Raw genomic sequence first — 16157 nt, 5'->3', positions numbered from 1 at the left:
TTTTGCACATTTTGTTACGTTACAGCCTTATTCTAAAAAGGATCTACACACAATACCCCATAATGACAAAGCAAAAACGGGTTTTTAGAAAATTCAGACCCTTTGGCAGCGATTACAGCCTCAAGTGTTCTTGGTATGACGCTACAAGCTTGGCACATCTGTATTTGGGGAGTTTCTCCCATTCTTCTCTGCAGATCCTCTCAAGCTCTGTCAGGATGGATGAGGAGCGTAGCTGCACAGCTATTTTCAGGTCTCTCCAGAGATGTTCGATCAGGTTCAAGTCCGGGCTCTGGCTGGGCCACTCAAGGACATTCAGAGACTTGTCCCAAAGCCACTCCTGCATTGTCTTGGCTGTGTGCTTAGGGTCGTTGTCCTGTTGGAAGGTGAACCTTCGGCCCTGTCTGAGGTCCTGAGCGCTCGAGCAGGTTTTCATCAAGGATCTCTCTGTACTTTGCTCCGTTCATCTTTCCCTCGATCCTGACTAGTCTCCCAGTCCCTGCCGCTGAAAAACATCCCCACAGCATGATGCTGCCACCACCATGCTTCACAGTAGGGATGGTGCCTGGTTTCATCAAGATGTGACGCTTGGCATTCAGGCCAAAGAGTTCAATCTTGGTTACATCAGACCAGATAATCTTGTTTCTCATGGTCTGAGAGTCCTTTAGGTGCCTTTTGGCAAATTCCAAGCAGGCTGTGATGTGCCTTTTACTGAGGAGTGGCTTCCATCTGGCCACTACCGTAACTGCCTGATTGGTGGAGTGCTGTAGAGATGGTTGTCCTTCTGGAAGGTTTTCCCATCTCCACAGAGGAACTCTGGAGCCCTGTCAGAGTGACCATTGGGTTCTTGGTCACCTCCCTGACCAAGGCCCTTCTTCCCAGATTGCTCAGTTTGGCCGTGCGGCCAGCTCTAGGACGAGTCTTGGTGGTTCCAAACTTCTTTTATTTAAGAATAATGGAGGCCACTGTGTTCTTGGGGACCTTCAATGCTGCAGAAATGTTTTGGTGCCCTTCCCCAGATCTGTGCCTCGACACAATCCTGACTCTGAGCTCTACGGACAATTCCTTCGACCTCATGGCTTGGTTTTTGCTCTGACATGCACTGTCAACTGTGGGACTTCATATAGACAGGTGTGTGTGTGCCTTTCCAAATCATGTCCAATCAATTGAATGTACCACAGGTGGACTCCAATCAAGTTGTAGAAACAGCTCAAGGATGATCAATGGAAACGTGATGCACCGGAGCTAAATTTTTTCGAGTCTCGTAGCAAAGGGTATTAATACTTATGTAAATAAGGTATTTCTGTTTTTATTTTTAATACATTTGCAAAATGTCTAAACCTGTTTTCGCTTTGTCATTATGGGGTATTGTGTGTAGATTGATGAAGGGGGAAAAAATATTTTTATCCATTTTAGGATAAGTCCGTAACGTAACAAAATGTGGAAAAGGGAAGGGGTCTGATTTACTTTCCGAATGCACTGTATAAGCTCTAATATGAGTATGGGTGTTCTACATGCAATGTCTTAAATGCTTTCAATTAATCATCACCTTAGAAAGCACTGTCCATTTGGTTGTTTGGCTCTGAAACAACATCCACAACGACCAGGTTTTCCACTCAGTTAAACCTGTTGTTGAACTTCTTTTTTCAAATTGATCATCACGGTGAGGTAAAGAAATGTAGCCTAACAGTGAGTTTAAAAGCATGATACTGTTTTGAGGTGATTTTTGATTTCATTTGCATTGATGTCAGTGGTTAGAGGAACTATAGAGCACTGAGTACAAGCGGCCTGTTGGTACAGTGGGGAGAACAAGTATTTGATACACTGCCGATTTTGCAGGTTTTCCTACTTACAAAGCATGTAGAGGTCTGTAATTTTTATCATAGGTACACTTCAACTGTGAGAGATCACATTGTATGAGTCTCCATACACACCTTCTCAAGATCCTTCAGGTTTCGGGGCTGTCGCTGGGCAATACGGACTTTCAGCTCCCTCCAAAGATTTTCTATTGGGTTCAGGTCTGGAGACTGGCTAGGCCACTCCAGGACCTTGAGATGCTTCTTACGGAGCCACTCCTTAGTTGTCCTGGCTGTGTGTTTCGGGTCGTTGTCATGCTGGAAGACCCAGCCACGACCCATCTTCAATGCTCTTACTGAGGGAAGGAGGTTGTTGGCCAAGATCTCGCGATACATGGCCCCATCCATCCTCCCCTCAATACGGTGCAGTCGTCCAGTCCCCTTTGCAGAAAAGCATCCCCAAAGAATGATGTTTCCACCTCCATGCTTCACGGTTGGGATGGTGTTCTTGGGATTGTACTCATCCTTCTTCCTCCAAACACGGCGAGTGGAGTTTAGACCAAAAAGCTCAATTTTTGTCTCATCAGAACACATGACCTTCTCCCATTCCTCCTCTGGATCACCCAGATGGTCATTGGCAAACTTCAGACGGGCTGGACATGCGCTGGCTTGAGCAGGGGGACCTTGCGTGCGCTGCAGGATTTTAATCCATAACGGCGTAGTGTGTTACTAATGGTTTTATTTGAGACTGTGGTCCCAGCTCTCTTCAGGTCATTGACCAGGTCCTGCCGTGTAGTTCTGGGCTGATCCCTCACCTTCCTCATGATCATTGATGCCCCACGAGGTGAGATCTTGCATGGAGCACCAGACTGAGGGTGATTGACCGTCATCTTGAACTTCTTCCATTTTCTAATAATTGCGCCAACAGTTGTTGCCTTCTCACCAAGCTGCTTGCCTATTGTCCTGTAGCCCATCCCAGCCTTGTGCAGGTCTACAATTTTATCCCTGATGTCCTTACACAGCTCTCTGGTCTTGGCCATTGTGGAGAGGTTGGAGTCTGTTTGATTGAGTGTGTGGACAGGTGTCTTTTATACAGGTAACGAGTTCAAACAGGTGCAGTTAATACAGGTAATGAGTGGAGAACAGGAGGGCTTCTTAAAAGAAAAACTAAGGTCTGTGAGAGCCGGAATTCTTACTGGTTGGTAGGTGATCAAATACTTATGTCATGCAATAAAATGAAAATTAATTACTTAAAAATCATACAATGTGATTTTCTGGATTTTTGTTTTAGATTCCGTCTCTCACAGTTGAAGTGTACCTATGATAAAAATGACAGACCTGTACATGCTTTGTAAGTAGGAAAACCTGCAAATTCGGCAGTGTATCATATACTTGTTCTCCCCACTGTAGTTAGCGATTTGGGTACTACCAACGCATGTCCAGAGTGCATAAGAGGAGATTACCGTGACTCAAGTCACGTGGAATTTGACTGCGGTCATGACTCATGACTGCCGGTGTGGCGGTAATACGGTCACCGAAACAGACCTAGTAATGACTCCTTTATCCCATGTAGCTGCTACAGAGCTTTAAGATCATGGACTACAGCATGCTGGTGGGGATCCACGACCTGGAGCAGGCGGCCCGGGAGCGGGCTGGAGAGGCGGCAGCGGGGGCGGCCGACCAGAGGCCCCCACCATCACAGGGCCAGAAGTCCCTCTACTGCACCGCCATAGAGGCCATCCAAGGAGAGGCACATGGCAAGGGAGCACTGGACACTGAGGACAAGTGAGTATTATGCATACTCTTTTGTTTCAGGAGCTTACAGGGCCAATGATTGGTTACCTTGTATGTCCGCTACACATCTCGATTTGATCATTAGACACGTTACGTCTGCATATCTGAAGTAATAGGATGTATATTGTAGGCTGCTGGTAAGTTCAAATTTAGACTAAAAGGACTTGTGTGTTGGTGCATGATGTATTCTCAATGTCCTTGCAGCATGGGAGGTATTCCGGCATGCAACTCCAAGGGCAAGAGGATGCTGGTGTACATTGGCATAATCGACATTCTGCAGTCCTACAGGTAACTACTGCTCTCATTATACGTAGTGGTATATTAATAGTTTTGTCTGTATTTGTGTGTCTGTCTGAAGTATGTGCTCTGTCGCAGCCGGCCGCGACCGGGAGACTCATGGGTGGCGCACAATTGGCCCAGCGTCGTCCAGGGTAGGGGAGGGAATGGCCGGCAGGGATGTAGCTCAGTTGATAGAGCATGGCGTTTGCAACGCCAGAGTTGTGGGTTCGATTCCCACGGGGGGCCAGTATTTAAAAAAATATATGTATTCACTAACTGTAAGTCGCTCTGGATAAGAGCGTCTGCTAAATGACTAAAATGTAAAAAATTTAAATGTGTGAAACTATGAATACATTAGGCAGTCCCTCCAGGATTTTGCAATTCTGCGATCGCAAGATTTTTAGCAAAATCAACAATTCTCCGCATTTGATGCAAGGACTTGCAAATTTGACAACACTGCACTATTACCGAATAAAACCATCAAATCATATAACTGTCTGATCACCGCACTACAAAGAGGACTCGCAGTTAACCAACTTTTACAGCATAAAATGTTTCAATCAAACAACACAAATGTTTTCCCCCGTCAGCCCATTTGTGACAAATTGGACAATCATTGCAAATTGCCAAGCTAAATATCAGAATTGCCTCTGCAAAATGAAGAATTTTGGCCCACAACTATCACCAAAACACGCTGTAGAATCCTGGATGAACTGATTAGGTCTGTAGCATGGTTGGGGTCAATTCAATTTCAGTAAATTCAGGAAGTAAACTGAAATTCCATTTCCAGTTCTCTTCAATGTTTTTCAATTAGGAAGAATTGGAATTTGGTTTCACTTCCTGAATTGACTGGAATTAAAATGTAAGTGACTCCAACCCTGGTCTGTTGTAAGCAACCGATGTCTTGTGTTTGTGGTCAGGTTTGTGAAGAAGATAGAGCACTCCTGGAAAGCTCTGGTCCATGACGGGGTAAGAGTTCAGACAGACTATCCTCTGTGGTGACCTTTTTCATAAGCTGTCTGGTATTAGTGCTACTATTTTAACCCCTCTTTCTTCCAGGATACAGTGTCAGTGCACAGACCAGGTTTCTACGCAGACCGCTTTCAGAAATTCATGTGCAATACAGTCTTCAAGAAGATTCCATGTAAGCGCTTGAGTGTTACTCTACAAAACCTCTCTCTCCACACTATGGCCGCGTTCCGATTCTCTACCCTTCTCCAGAAGTGTGCACTCCCCGTCATGTATTGAAAAGGAATGGACTATTGTGAGGAATACGGTGGAAACTCCTTCCAGCCATGCTTGCACCAATACAATGCTTTTAAATGCATAATGGGGCGTGAACGAGTGCACACTTCTTGAGAAGGGTAGAAAATCGGAACGCAGCCAGAGTAGCAGTCCTCTCACCACCCCTTCCTCTCCTCCAGTGAAGACATCCCCATCAAAGAAGAGCCGTGTGGGGACCCAGGGAGTCTTACGGAGGGCCAACACTGCAGGCTCCAGACCCTCTCCATTCCCCCAGCCCAGCAGTAGCCGCAGCCTAGGAGTCCCACACTCCCAAAGTACCGAGACTGAGGGAGTCAGCAGTGAGCAATGGGAGGAGGAAGGGAGGGAGGGTTTAGGAAAGGGAGGGGAATTTTGGAAGAAATGTAATGTGGATGACATTGGTGATTGATTTGTTATTAAGGATATAGTTGTCATTGGAAGTTACAGTTAAGAGCACATCCCAGGGCTTGACGCCTTTTACTAATGATTTATGTCCCCCCCCCCCCCAGAAGTGCAGTCAGGACGCCCTGACATACTCCCAAAGACCCCCACACACGATGTTGTCACCAGTAACTCTGGTGAAACAACCCTCTTCAACTCCTTGTTGGGAAGCTTGGCACTCTCTACCACAGCTCCCTCCATCAGGTGTGTGTGTCTTTCGCCAAGCTGTCCTGTTATGCTGTTGTATTGAGTAATTTCCCATGGTCTCATCACTACATCACTTCTGTGTCATGTTTATATGGTTGAATCATGCTTTTATTAATCTGTTCTCAAAGGTCTGTGGGAGAGGAGGTGCATGAGGCAGCCAGCACAGAGCAGGACGCTAGCACCCCCAAAAGGTAAGGAAGGGAAATGCATTCTCCCAGACCTTTCCACTATAAGGTATATGCTCTACACACACAAACAAATTATATCTTGTCCTCAGTTTTGAAGCAGTGACATCAGTGTCGTCAGTTGACGAGTGTATCGGTGGAGATGACGTAATCTCACTCAGTGACATAGTTCCTCAGACAAGCAGCTGTTATGTAAGTACGCGATACCTCAACCGCTCAATACCTCAACCTATCAATGCCTAACAATGAAAGTATTCAATACCTTAACCCAGGGGTGTCAAACTCATTCCATGGTTGGCCTAGTGTCTGATGGTTTTTCCTTTCAATTAAGCCCTAGACAACCAGGTAGGGATGGGCGGTATACTTTATTTTACTATATACCAGTATTGATGCACAGACCAGTTTGGGTCTTTATTTTACCTTATATAACGGTATTTCAATGTTTGGTTTGTTAAATGGGATACGCAACTCTGGCGCGTGTAATGTCAGTTTTTATAGTTTACTCAGTTTGCTACTTGAGGAGGCTTTCTCCCTTGCCTCCTGCTGCATGCCGCTTCCCACACCAAGCCCCGCAACCTGTCCCTCAGAGAGAGCAGTTGCTCGACCATGGAGTTACGAGCACATTCTTGCTATTCACTCTGCGGTCTGCATAGTCAGATGCAGAAAGATGTTGGAGACAACCATGCTGCTTTCTACAAGTGTCCTATATTTACACTATTATACTGAACAAAAAAAGAAAACGCAACATGCAACAATTTCAAGAAGACAGTTACAGTTCATATAAGGAAATACATTAATTAGGCCATAATCTCTGGATTTCACATGACTGGGCAGGGGCGCAGTCCCCACTGGGGAGCCAGGCCCAGCCAATCAGAAAGAGTTTTTCCCCACAAAAGGGCTTTATTACAGACAGAAATACTCTGTTTCATCAGCTGTCCGGGTGGCTGGTCTCAGACGATCCTGCAGGTGAAGTCCTGGTCTGGCGTGGTTACACATGGTCTGTTTTTATTCCGGTTGGACGTACTGCCAAATTCTCTTAAACGACATTGGAGACTGCTTATGGTAGAGAAAGTAACATTAAATTCTCTGGCAACAACTCTGGTGGACATTCCTGCAGTCAGCATGCCAATTGCACGCTCCCTCAAAACTTGAGACATCTGTTTTGTGACACAACTGCACATTTTAAAGTAGCCTTTTATTGTCCCCAGCACAAGGTGCACCTGTGTAATGATCATGCTTTTGAATCAGCTTATTGATATGCCACACCTGTCAGGTGGATGGATTTCTTGGCAAAGGAGAAATGCTCACTAACAGGGATGTAAAGAAATGTGTGCCAAAAAAAAATCTGAGATCTTTTATTACATCTCATGAAACATGGGACCAACACTTTACGTGTTTACGTTTATTTTTTGTTCAGTAATATATACACGTACATACAGTGCATTCTGAAAGTATTCAGACCCCTTCACTTTTTCCACATTTTGTTACGTTACAGCCTTATTCTAAAATGGATGAAATTGTTTGTTTTTTTTCTCATCAATTTACACACAATAACCCATAATGACAAACAGGTTTTTAGAAATGTTTGCAAATGTATTAAAAATAAAAAACGTATCACATTTACTTAAGTATTCAGACCCTTTACTCAGTACTTTGTTGAAGCACCTTTGGCAGCTATTTTCAGGTCTCTCCAGAGATGTTCGATCGGGTTCAAGTCCGGGTTCTCGCTGGGCCACTCAAGGACATTCAGAGACTTGTCCGGAAGCCACTCCTGCGTTGTTTTGGCTGTGTGCTTAGGGTCGTTTTCCTGTTGGAAGGTGAACCTTCAGCCCAGTCTGAGGTCCTGAGCACTCTGGAGAAGGTTTTCATCAAGGATCTCTCTGTACTTTGCTCTGTTCATCTTTCCCTCGATCCTGACTAGTCTCCCAGTCCCTGCCGCTGAAAAACATCCCCACAGCATGATGCTGCCACCACCATGCTTCACCGTAGGGATGCTATTGTCCAGGTGATGAGCGGTGCCTGGTTTCCTCAAGACGTGACAGTTGGCATTCAGGCCAAAGAGTTCAATCTTGGTTTCATCAGACCAGAGAACCTTGTTTCTCATTTACATTTTACATTTTAGTCATTTAGCAGACGCTCTTATCCAGAGCGACTTACAGTTAGTGAGTGCATACATTTTTCATACTGGCCCCCCGTGGGACACGAACCCACAACCCTGGCGTTGCAAGCGCCATGCTCTACCAACTGAGCTACAGGACAGCCTTCTCATGGTCTGAGAGTCCTTTAGAGTCCCAAGCGGGCTGTCATGTGCCTTTTACTGAGGAGTGGCTTCCGTCTGGCCACTCTACCATAAAGGCCTGATTGGTGGAGTGCTGCAGAGATGGTTGTCCTTCTGGAAGGCTCTCCCATCTCCACAGAGGAGCTCTATCAGAGTGACCATCGGGTTCTTGGTCACCTCCCTGACCAAGGCCCTTCTCCCCAGATTGCTCAGTTTGGCTGGGTGGCTAGCTCTAGGAAAAGTCTTGGTGGTTCCAAACTTTTTCCATTTAAGAATGATGGAGGCCACTGTGTTCTTGGGGACCTTCAATGCTTCAGATGTTTTTTGGTACCCTTCCCCAGATCTGTGCCTCGACACAATCATGTCTTGGAGCGCTACAGACAATTCCTTCTACCTCATGGCTTGGTTTTTGCTCTGACATGCTCTGTCAACTGTGGGACCTTATATAGACAGGTGTGCCTTTCCAAATCATGTCCAATCAATTTAATTATCCACAGGTGGACTCAATCAAGTTGTAGAAACATCTCAAGGATGATCAATGGAAACAGGATGCACCTGAGCTCAATTTCGAGTCTCATAGCAAAGGGTCTGAATACTTATGTAAATAAGGTATGTTTTTTTCTAAACCTGTTTTTGCTTTGTCATTATCGGGTATTGTGTGTAGATTGACACAAAAAAATCTTTTAATCCATTTTAGAATAAGGCTGTAACGTAACAAAATGTGGAAAAAGTGAAGGGGTCTGAATTCTTTCCGAATGCACTGTATGGAGCAACTCAATAGATGCTAGTCAGCCTGCAAAGTAAACACTTCTAAGGTAGCGAAGATAAATATGACTAAACTCAAAGGTACATTTCTTGAAGAAGGTATATGGGCTGTTTGACCTTGTTAGCTAGCAAATAGATCCAAATTGGCTAAACTTGAAGTATAAAGATTAGCTGGCTACTCACTAGCACGTGTGCTTGTGCTTGAGAGATTGTTTATGATACCTGTGTTAATTTTCTATAATGCCTGCTACAAGAAGTTATTCACTAATAATGACTGTGCAATATGCCATGGTACTGGTTAAATTTGTAACAAAAAAGGTAATTTTCATAGACTTGAAAGCCAGATCTGTGATTATTGCAAAAAAGCAGGTTAAACTATTTTGATAAAGAATTGTGGGGCTTATGGTTGTGGAAGGCTTATATTTAGCCTAGGTATAATTTAACAAGCCCTGAGTTCATTAGATTATTGCTGACTCTTTGAAATGCAGTGTATTTGACCTTTTAAATTGTACAACAAAGCTTATTTACAGAAAACATTAAAATCGGTATACAGTATGTTTGAAAAAAATCTACCTATTATTTTTAGGCCATATCGCCCAGCCCTACTAACATGTATTCTACACTGAACAAAACATATACAGTGGGGAGAACAAGTATTTGATACACTGCCGATTTTGCAGGTTTTCCTACTTACAAAGCATGTACAGGTCTGTAATTTTTATCATAGGTACACTTCAACTGTGAGAGACGGAATCTATAACAAAATTCCAGAAAATCACATTGTATGATTTTTAAGTAATTAATTTGCATTTTATTGCATGACATGAGTATTTGATCACCTACCAACCAGTAAGAATTCCGGCTCTCACAGACCTCTTAGTTTTTCTTTAAGAAGCCCTCCTGTTCTCCACTCATTACTTGTATTAACTGCACCTGTTTGAACTCGTTACCTGTATAACAGACACCTGTCCACACACTCAATCAAACAGACTCCAACCTCTCCACAATGGCCAAGACCAGAGAGCTGTGTAAGGACATCAGGGATAAAATTGTAGACCTGCACAAGGCTGGGATGGGCTACAGGACAATAGGCAAGCAGCTTGGTGAGAAGGCAACAACTGTTGGCGCAATTATTAGAAAATGGAAGAAGTTCAAGATGACGGTCAATCACCCTCAGTCTGGTGCTCCATGCAAGATCTCACCTCGTGGGGCATCAATGATCATGAGGAAGGTGAGGGATCAGCCCAGAACTACACGGCAGGACCTGGTCAATGACCTGAAGAGAGCTGGGACCACAGTCTCAAATAAAACCATTAGTAACACACTACGCCGTCATGGATTAAAATCCTGCAGCGCACGCAAGGTCCCCCTGCTCAAGCCAGCGCATATCCAGGCCCGTCTGAAGTTTGCCAATGACCATCTGGATGATCCAGAGGAGGAATGGGAGAAGGTCATGTGGTCTGATGAGACAAAAATAGAGCTTTTTGGTCTAAACTCCACTCGCCGTGTTTGGAGGAAGAAGAAGGATGAGTACAACCCCAAGAACACCATCCCAACCATGAAGCATGGAGGTGGAAACATCATTCTTTGGGGATGCTTTTCTGCAAAGGGGACAGGACGACTGCACCGTATTGAGGGGAGGATGGATGGGGCCATGTATCGCGAGATCTTGGCCAACAACCTCCTTCCCTCAGTAAGAGCATTGAAGATGGGTCGTGGCTGGGTCTTCCAGCATGACAACGACCCAAAACACACAGCCAGGGCAACTAAGGAATGGCTCCGTAAGAAGCATCTCAAGGTCCTGGAGTGGCCTAGCCAGTCTCCAGACCTGAACCCAATAGAAAATCTTTGGAGGGAGTCCGTATTGCCCAGCGACAGCCCCGAAACCTGAAGGATCTGGAGAAGGTCTGTATGGAGGAGTGGGCCATAATCCCTGCTGCAGTGTGTGCAAACCTGGTCAAGACCTACAGGAAACGTATGATCTCTGTAATTGCAAACAAAGGTTTCTGTACCAAATATTAAGTTCTCCTTTTCTGATGTATCAAATCTTATGTCATGCAATAAAATGCAAATTAATTACTTAAAAATCATAAAATGTGATTCCATCTCTCACAGTTGAAGTGTACCTATGATAATAATTACAGACCTCTACGTGCTTTGTAAGTAGGAAAAGCTGCAAAATCGGCAGTGTATCAAATACTTGTTCTCCCCACTGTTGGTCCCATGTTTCATGAGCTGAAATAAAAGATCCCAGAAATGTTCCATATGCACAAAAAGCTTTTTTTCCATCATAAAAAAATATAATACATTTGTTTACATCCCTGTTTGTGAGCATTTCTTCTTTGCCAATATAATACATCCACCTGACAGGTGTATTAAGAAGCTGATTAAACAGCATCATCATTACACAGGTGCACCTTGTGCTGGGGACAATAAAAGGCCACTAAAATGTGCAGTTTAGTCACAACACAGTGCCACACATGTCTTAAGTGTTGCGGGAGTGTGCAATGGGCATGCTGAATGCAGGAATGTCCACCAGAGCTGTTGCCAGAGATTTGAATGTTAATTTCTCTACCATAAGCCGCCTCCAACGTTGTTTTAGAGAATTTGACAGTACATTCAACCGGCCTCACAATCACAGACCACGTGATTGGCTTTGTGTGGGCGAGTGTTTGCTGATGTCAACGTTGTGAACATAGTGCCCCGTGGTGGTGGGGTAATGGTATGGACAGGCATAAGCTACGGACAACGAACAGAATTGCATTTTATCAATGGCCATTTTGAACGCACAGGGATACCGTGACGAGATCCTGAGGCCCATTTTGTTTAAGGTATCTGTGACCAACAGATGCATATCTGTATTCCCAGTTATGTGAAATTCATAGATTAGGGCCTAATGAATTTATTTAAATTGACAGATTTTCTTATATGAACTGTAACTCACTAAAATCTTTGAAATTGTTGCATGTTGCATTTTTATATTTGTGTTCAGTATATTTTGTGGGAGGTTAAGTGCAGCCTCCGTGTTGATACCACATTTACGCGTACTTTTTTATACATACATACTAGAGACGCCACCAATTATTGGTCATAAGTCATGGAGAAGTCATGAAATTAAATCTTTCAAAATGTGTATGAACCCTGGGTCTTAGGCCTAGTTAAGTCTAACCTAATTTAAGATGTGCGTCAGAGAAATCGGCTTATGAGGACCATAAGCGAGCGAAACAGCGACCCTCTGTCTCATTATGTGTAGACCATGTATCTGATGCTGTCTGGACCAAAAGAGTATGGCATGTCATACTATTTCTGTCCAGACAGTATCAGATACATGGGCTACATATAGAGGGATGCTGTTTGGCTCGCCAGGATGCTTTCTCCGGTGATATAGTTTCAGCAGACAGGAAGAGGCGAAGTAAGAGGTCTCACTCTCGCTAAATTCTGTCCAGTACAAGCCCAATGTGTTTCTATGGGAGTAATATGCAGACTTAAGCTTGTCGCCTGCCTTCCCGCCTTTGGGACAACAACTCCCATTGTTAGGGTGGAGACATGAGCATCTCGTCATTATATACAGATCTCTTAGGAATTGAAAAGGAAAGTTGGCCGGTGCACAGTGCACTATTAGGATGCTGGATTGCCCTAAAGTAAATTGATGTTTCGCCAAAATTATATAATTACTCGTGTCTAAATAAAATAATTAAAAATACTTCACCAGGGAGCATGACTTAGCCACAGAGGATCATTAGCTTCTTTTTTTTTTTTTGCTGTGGATTGTTTCAAATCACCAGTGTTTGGGAAGGCAGCGATTTGGGCAGCGCACGTGGCAATAGGTCTAGCTGATTGAGTTGAGGCTGTCAGTGAAAAGCGTCTAAAATATGTGTGAAGATAATGTGTCTTGAGTATAATTTAAAATGTTGAATCAAGAAGGGGAGGGGGTGGGGCGAAGATATGGTGCATCTCTCTCCAGAATATATAGATGTGTGTGTGTGTATATGTATGTATGTATATATATATATATATGAAAGTGCCTATTTGGCAATGTCTGATTGTTTTAACTCACCATATGCCACTAATTTTTTCCTCGCCTCACACAAGTCAACGAAGTCTGTTTATTAAAATCTATTGCGAATGATAATTCCTCAGTATTTGAAAAATCTTTCCAACACACCCAGCTTCGATAATCACCAAGCCGTGTGAAAGAGCAAAATATCATGATCTGATGATCCCATATATGCAATGGAAACGTCATTTCAAGAAAACAGCTTTATGTCCCGAGCTCACAGGCGCAGAAAACTGAGGGCCCAGAATAGGCTAGTTGGTACAAGGTTGCAAGTTCGCGAGCAACAGCTTCCTGCTGGACCAAGTGATGATTTGATACAATGTTGCACGTCACTAGCAATGACTCAAGACGGATAGAAAGGGAGGCAGACAGGCGGAGTAGATGAATGTGATTGGGCGGCAGGTAGCTTAGTGGTTAAGAGCGTTGTGCCAGTAACCAAAAGGTCGCTGGTTCTAATCCCCGAGCCAACTAGGTGAAAAATCTGCCAATGTGCCCTTGAGCAAGGCACTTAACCCTAATTGCTCCTGTAAGTCGCTCTGGATAAGAGCGTCTGCTAAATGACTAAAATGTCAAATGTAATTGAAAGAACCGGAATTTATCAGGATATTTTCTACTGTTTTTATTTGTCGGCTTTAGGCCTATGTATTTTACTTGACAATGGAAGTTATAGGCCTACTGCTGCATCTCTAAGTTCTATGCTCTCGTTTATTTAGCCACCAATGGATCACAGTGTATCAATGTGTCCATATGGCAGAGGCTAGTGCTCTCGGCATAGTTGAATTTTAACTTTTAGATTTTTATAATTTTACTTAAGAGTTTTATGATTAACCACGTGCCAAAGATTTTGAGAAACAAAAACGTTATTATTGAAATGAAACTGTTCCAAGAAAATGCACATAAAAATAATCATAACTGGCACGCAGATCAGTAGAAATGGTAGGCTAACTAGTAAGCTTCCTTAAACTTGAAACTCACGAGCTGCCTATGGTCTACACTATTACAGCCATTAAACAAATTGTGAATGCGCAAGCGCGTGCACACATAGGAGGTCCCGTGAAAAATAACATGGCCCCCTATGGAAATCAAAGGCCTGTCCAACTGATTGGTTCTGCAGCCCAGACTCCCAGTGAGTTCAGTGGTTCCTCATGGCAGGCTAGAGCTAACTATGAGTAAGTTGAGCAGGCACGGTGCTCTCGCGATGTAAGGGGACATCGGCTGCGCTGATAGACCTTGATCCTCTCTCAATCAGTAGACAACATGAGACACATGACAGAAGTACCGAAATTCTAGTACCAAACAGTTTTTCATGTTCTAGTGTCGAAAAAAGTACATATGTTACGGTATACCTTGCAACACTAATGTACATGTGCTCAGGAGACAGCAAACTTACCTGGATCCAGGACCAGCTCCATCCTGACTCACATGGCTTGGCTAGCCCAAGCAGATAATTGTTTGTTGTTCAAAAGGGCGACCAAAATGCATATTTACAAAAAAACTCCAAAAGGCCGGTCCAAAACTAACTAAAACAAAACACTGTCAGGCCGAGAGGCGCTATGGCCACCTCTCTCTCAAGTAGTGATCCTCATGATTGCCTGCACCTGTGGGCTTTATCAAGGCTTGACAGAGCACATGGACCCAGTTGCTGCTGCCCCCTGGGAATGGAGTGTGGAAGTGGTAGTGTCTAATCATGCACCTAAGACCTATCCTACATAACATATATTCTGTAACACTCCCTCAAAACCTCAACTAGGGCTGGGTGACATCAAATTAATTTGATTTATTAAAATGTATGTTTTTGCGCAATATTCCAAATGCCTGTATCGCAAGAATCAAGTTTTCTGTTTTGTTTTTATGAGCGTTTATGTCCGCTTGTTCTCATGTTGTCTTTTTGGCCTTGTCTTTCCTTCTTAATGATGAGATACTCATGTCTCTGCCCTAACAATGGGAGTCGTTGTCCCAAAGGCAGGAAGGCAGGCGACAAGCTTAGGTCCAAAAGAAGCCCATAGAAATGCATTGGGCTTATTTTGGACAGATTTTGGCGAGTGAAACCTCTTGCTTCGCCTCTTCCTCTGTTTTCTCACACACAGATACACACACACACACCAAGCCCCTCCCCATGCCTCAATACCTGCTAGAAGAAGTTAGTCATTATTAGTGAATGTACATTATGCATGGTTCTGGTTAAATTTGTAACAAAAAGGGCATTTTCATAGACAGACTTGAAAGCCAGATCAGTGATTTATTACAAAAAAGCAGCTTAAACTAGTTTGATAAAATAATATAATTATTAGTGGGGCTTATTTAGCCTAATTTCACACACCCTGAATTCATTTGATTATTGCTCACTGTTTGAAATGCAGTGTATTTGACCTTTTAATTGTACAACAAAGCTATTTAGAGAAAACATTTAAAGAATTGAGATGTATAATTGTGAATCGCCCATAAGTTTAAGAAACTCAATATGGTTTTTAGGCCACATCGCCCAGCCCTAGCCTCAACCTCTCAATACCTCAATCTCTCAGTACCGAACAATTAAAATACTAATCATACATGGCACACAGGTGTTCTCTTCTGAAGGTTAGTTTCAAATGTGATTGACAGGGAAAAGGCCAAACTGGAGTTGTACTTTTTTTGTTGCGGATTGAAACTTATCTGATCAACCTCTTTTCTTTTGCAGTGAACAACTTACTGTGAAAGACCGAAATGGACTGTAATGTGATGAAAATGAGGTAAAAGTAAGTCGATAGATGGGATGAGTGTAAGATGAAAGCAGAAACTTTTTGAAGGCCTTATGAAAGAGAAACTATGGAAGGATAAAGCGACGAGGTAAAGAAGGGAAACAGAAAATAAAGACTAAGAGGGGAGTACATTTGGGATGACAGTTGAGGCTGTTATGGGGACCATACTTCCAAATTCCATTGATGTGATCCCTCTCGTTTGAACTTTCCAAACCCTGCACGGGACTAGGTAGTACTGTATCAAACCCTGCACGGGACTAGGTAGTACTGTATCAAACCCTGCACGGGACTAGGTAGTACTGTATCTGAGAGTGCATGGGACTAGGTAGTACTGTATCAAACCCTGCATGGGACTAG

At 43.6% G+C, this 16157-nt stretch overlaps 1 protein-coding gene across 1 annotated transcript in view; it reads left to right on the top strand.

The window, feature by feature from the left end:
• Window positions 1-15890, top strand: part of LOC311121535 (phosphatidylinositol 4-phosphate 5-kinase type-1 alpha-like) — a 40891-nt gene extending 25001 nt beyond the window's left edge. Inside the window, exons 9-17 of the mRNA XM_084157973.1 lie at window positions 3367-3578; window positions 3792-3875; window positions 4787-4835; window positions 4926-5010; window positions 5291-5449; window positions 5639-5774; window positions 5906-5968; window positions 6055-6154; window positions 15740-15890. Of these exons, the coding sequence (XP_084014099.1) occupies window positions 3367-3578; window positions 3792-3875; window positions 4787-4835; window positions 4926-5010; window positions 5291-5449; window positions 5639-5774; window positions 5906-5968; window positions 6055-6154; window positions 15740-15742 (891 nt within the window). The 3' untranslated portion in view covers window positions 15743-15890. The remainder of the gene's footprint in view (window positions 1-3366; window positions 3579-3791; window positions 3876-4786; window positions 4836-4925; window positions 5011-5290; window positions 5450-5638; window positions 5775-5905; window positions 5969-6054; window positions 6155-15739) is intronic.
• Window positions 15891-16157: the final 267 nt, after the last annotated feature.

The sequence above is a fragment of the Coregonus lavaretus genome, assembly GCF_964263955.1.
Source record: "Coregonus lavaretus genome assembly, chromosome: 3".
NCBI classification, from domain to species: domain Eukaryota; kingdom Metazoa; phylum Chordata; class Actinopteri; order Salmoniformes; family Salmonidae; genus Coregonus; species Coregonus lavaretus.
The sequence above is the reverse complement of the archived record's forward strand: the minus strand, read 5'-3'. Positions and strand labels throughout refer to the sequence as shown.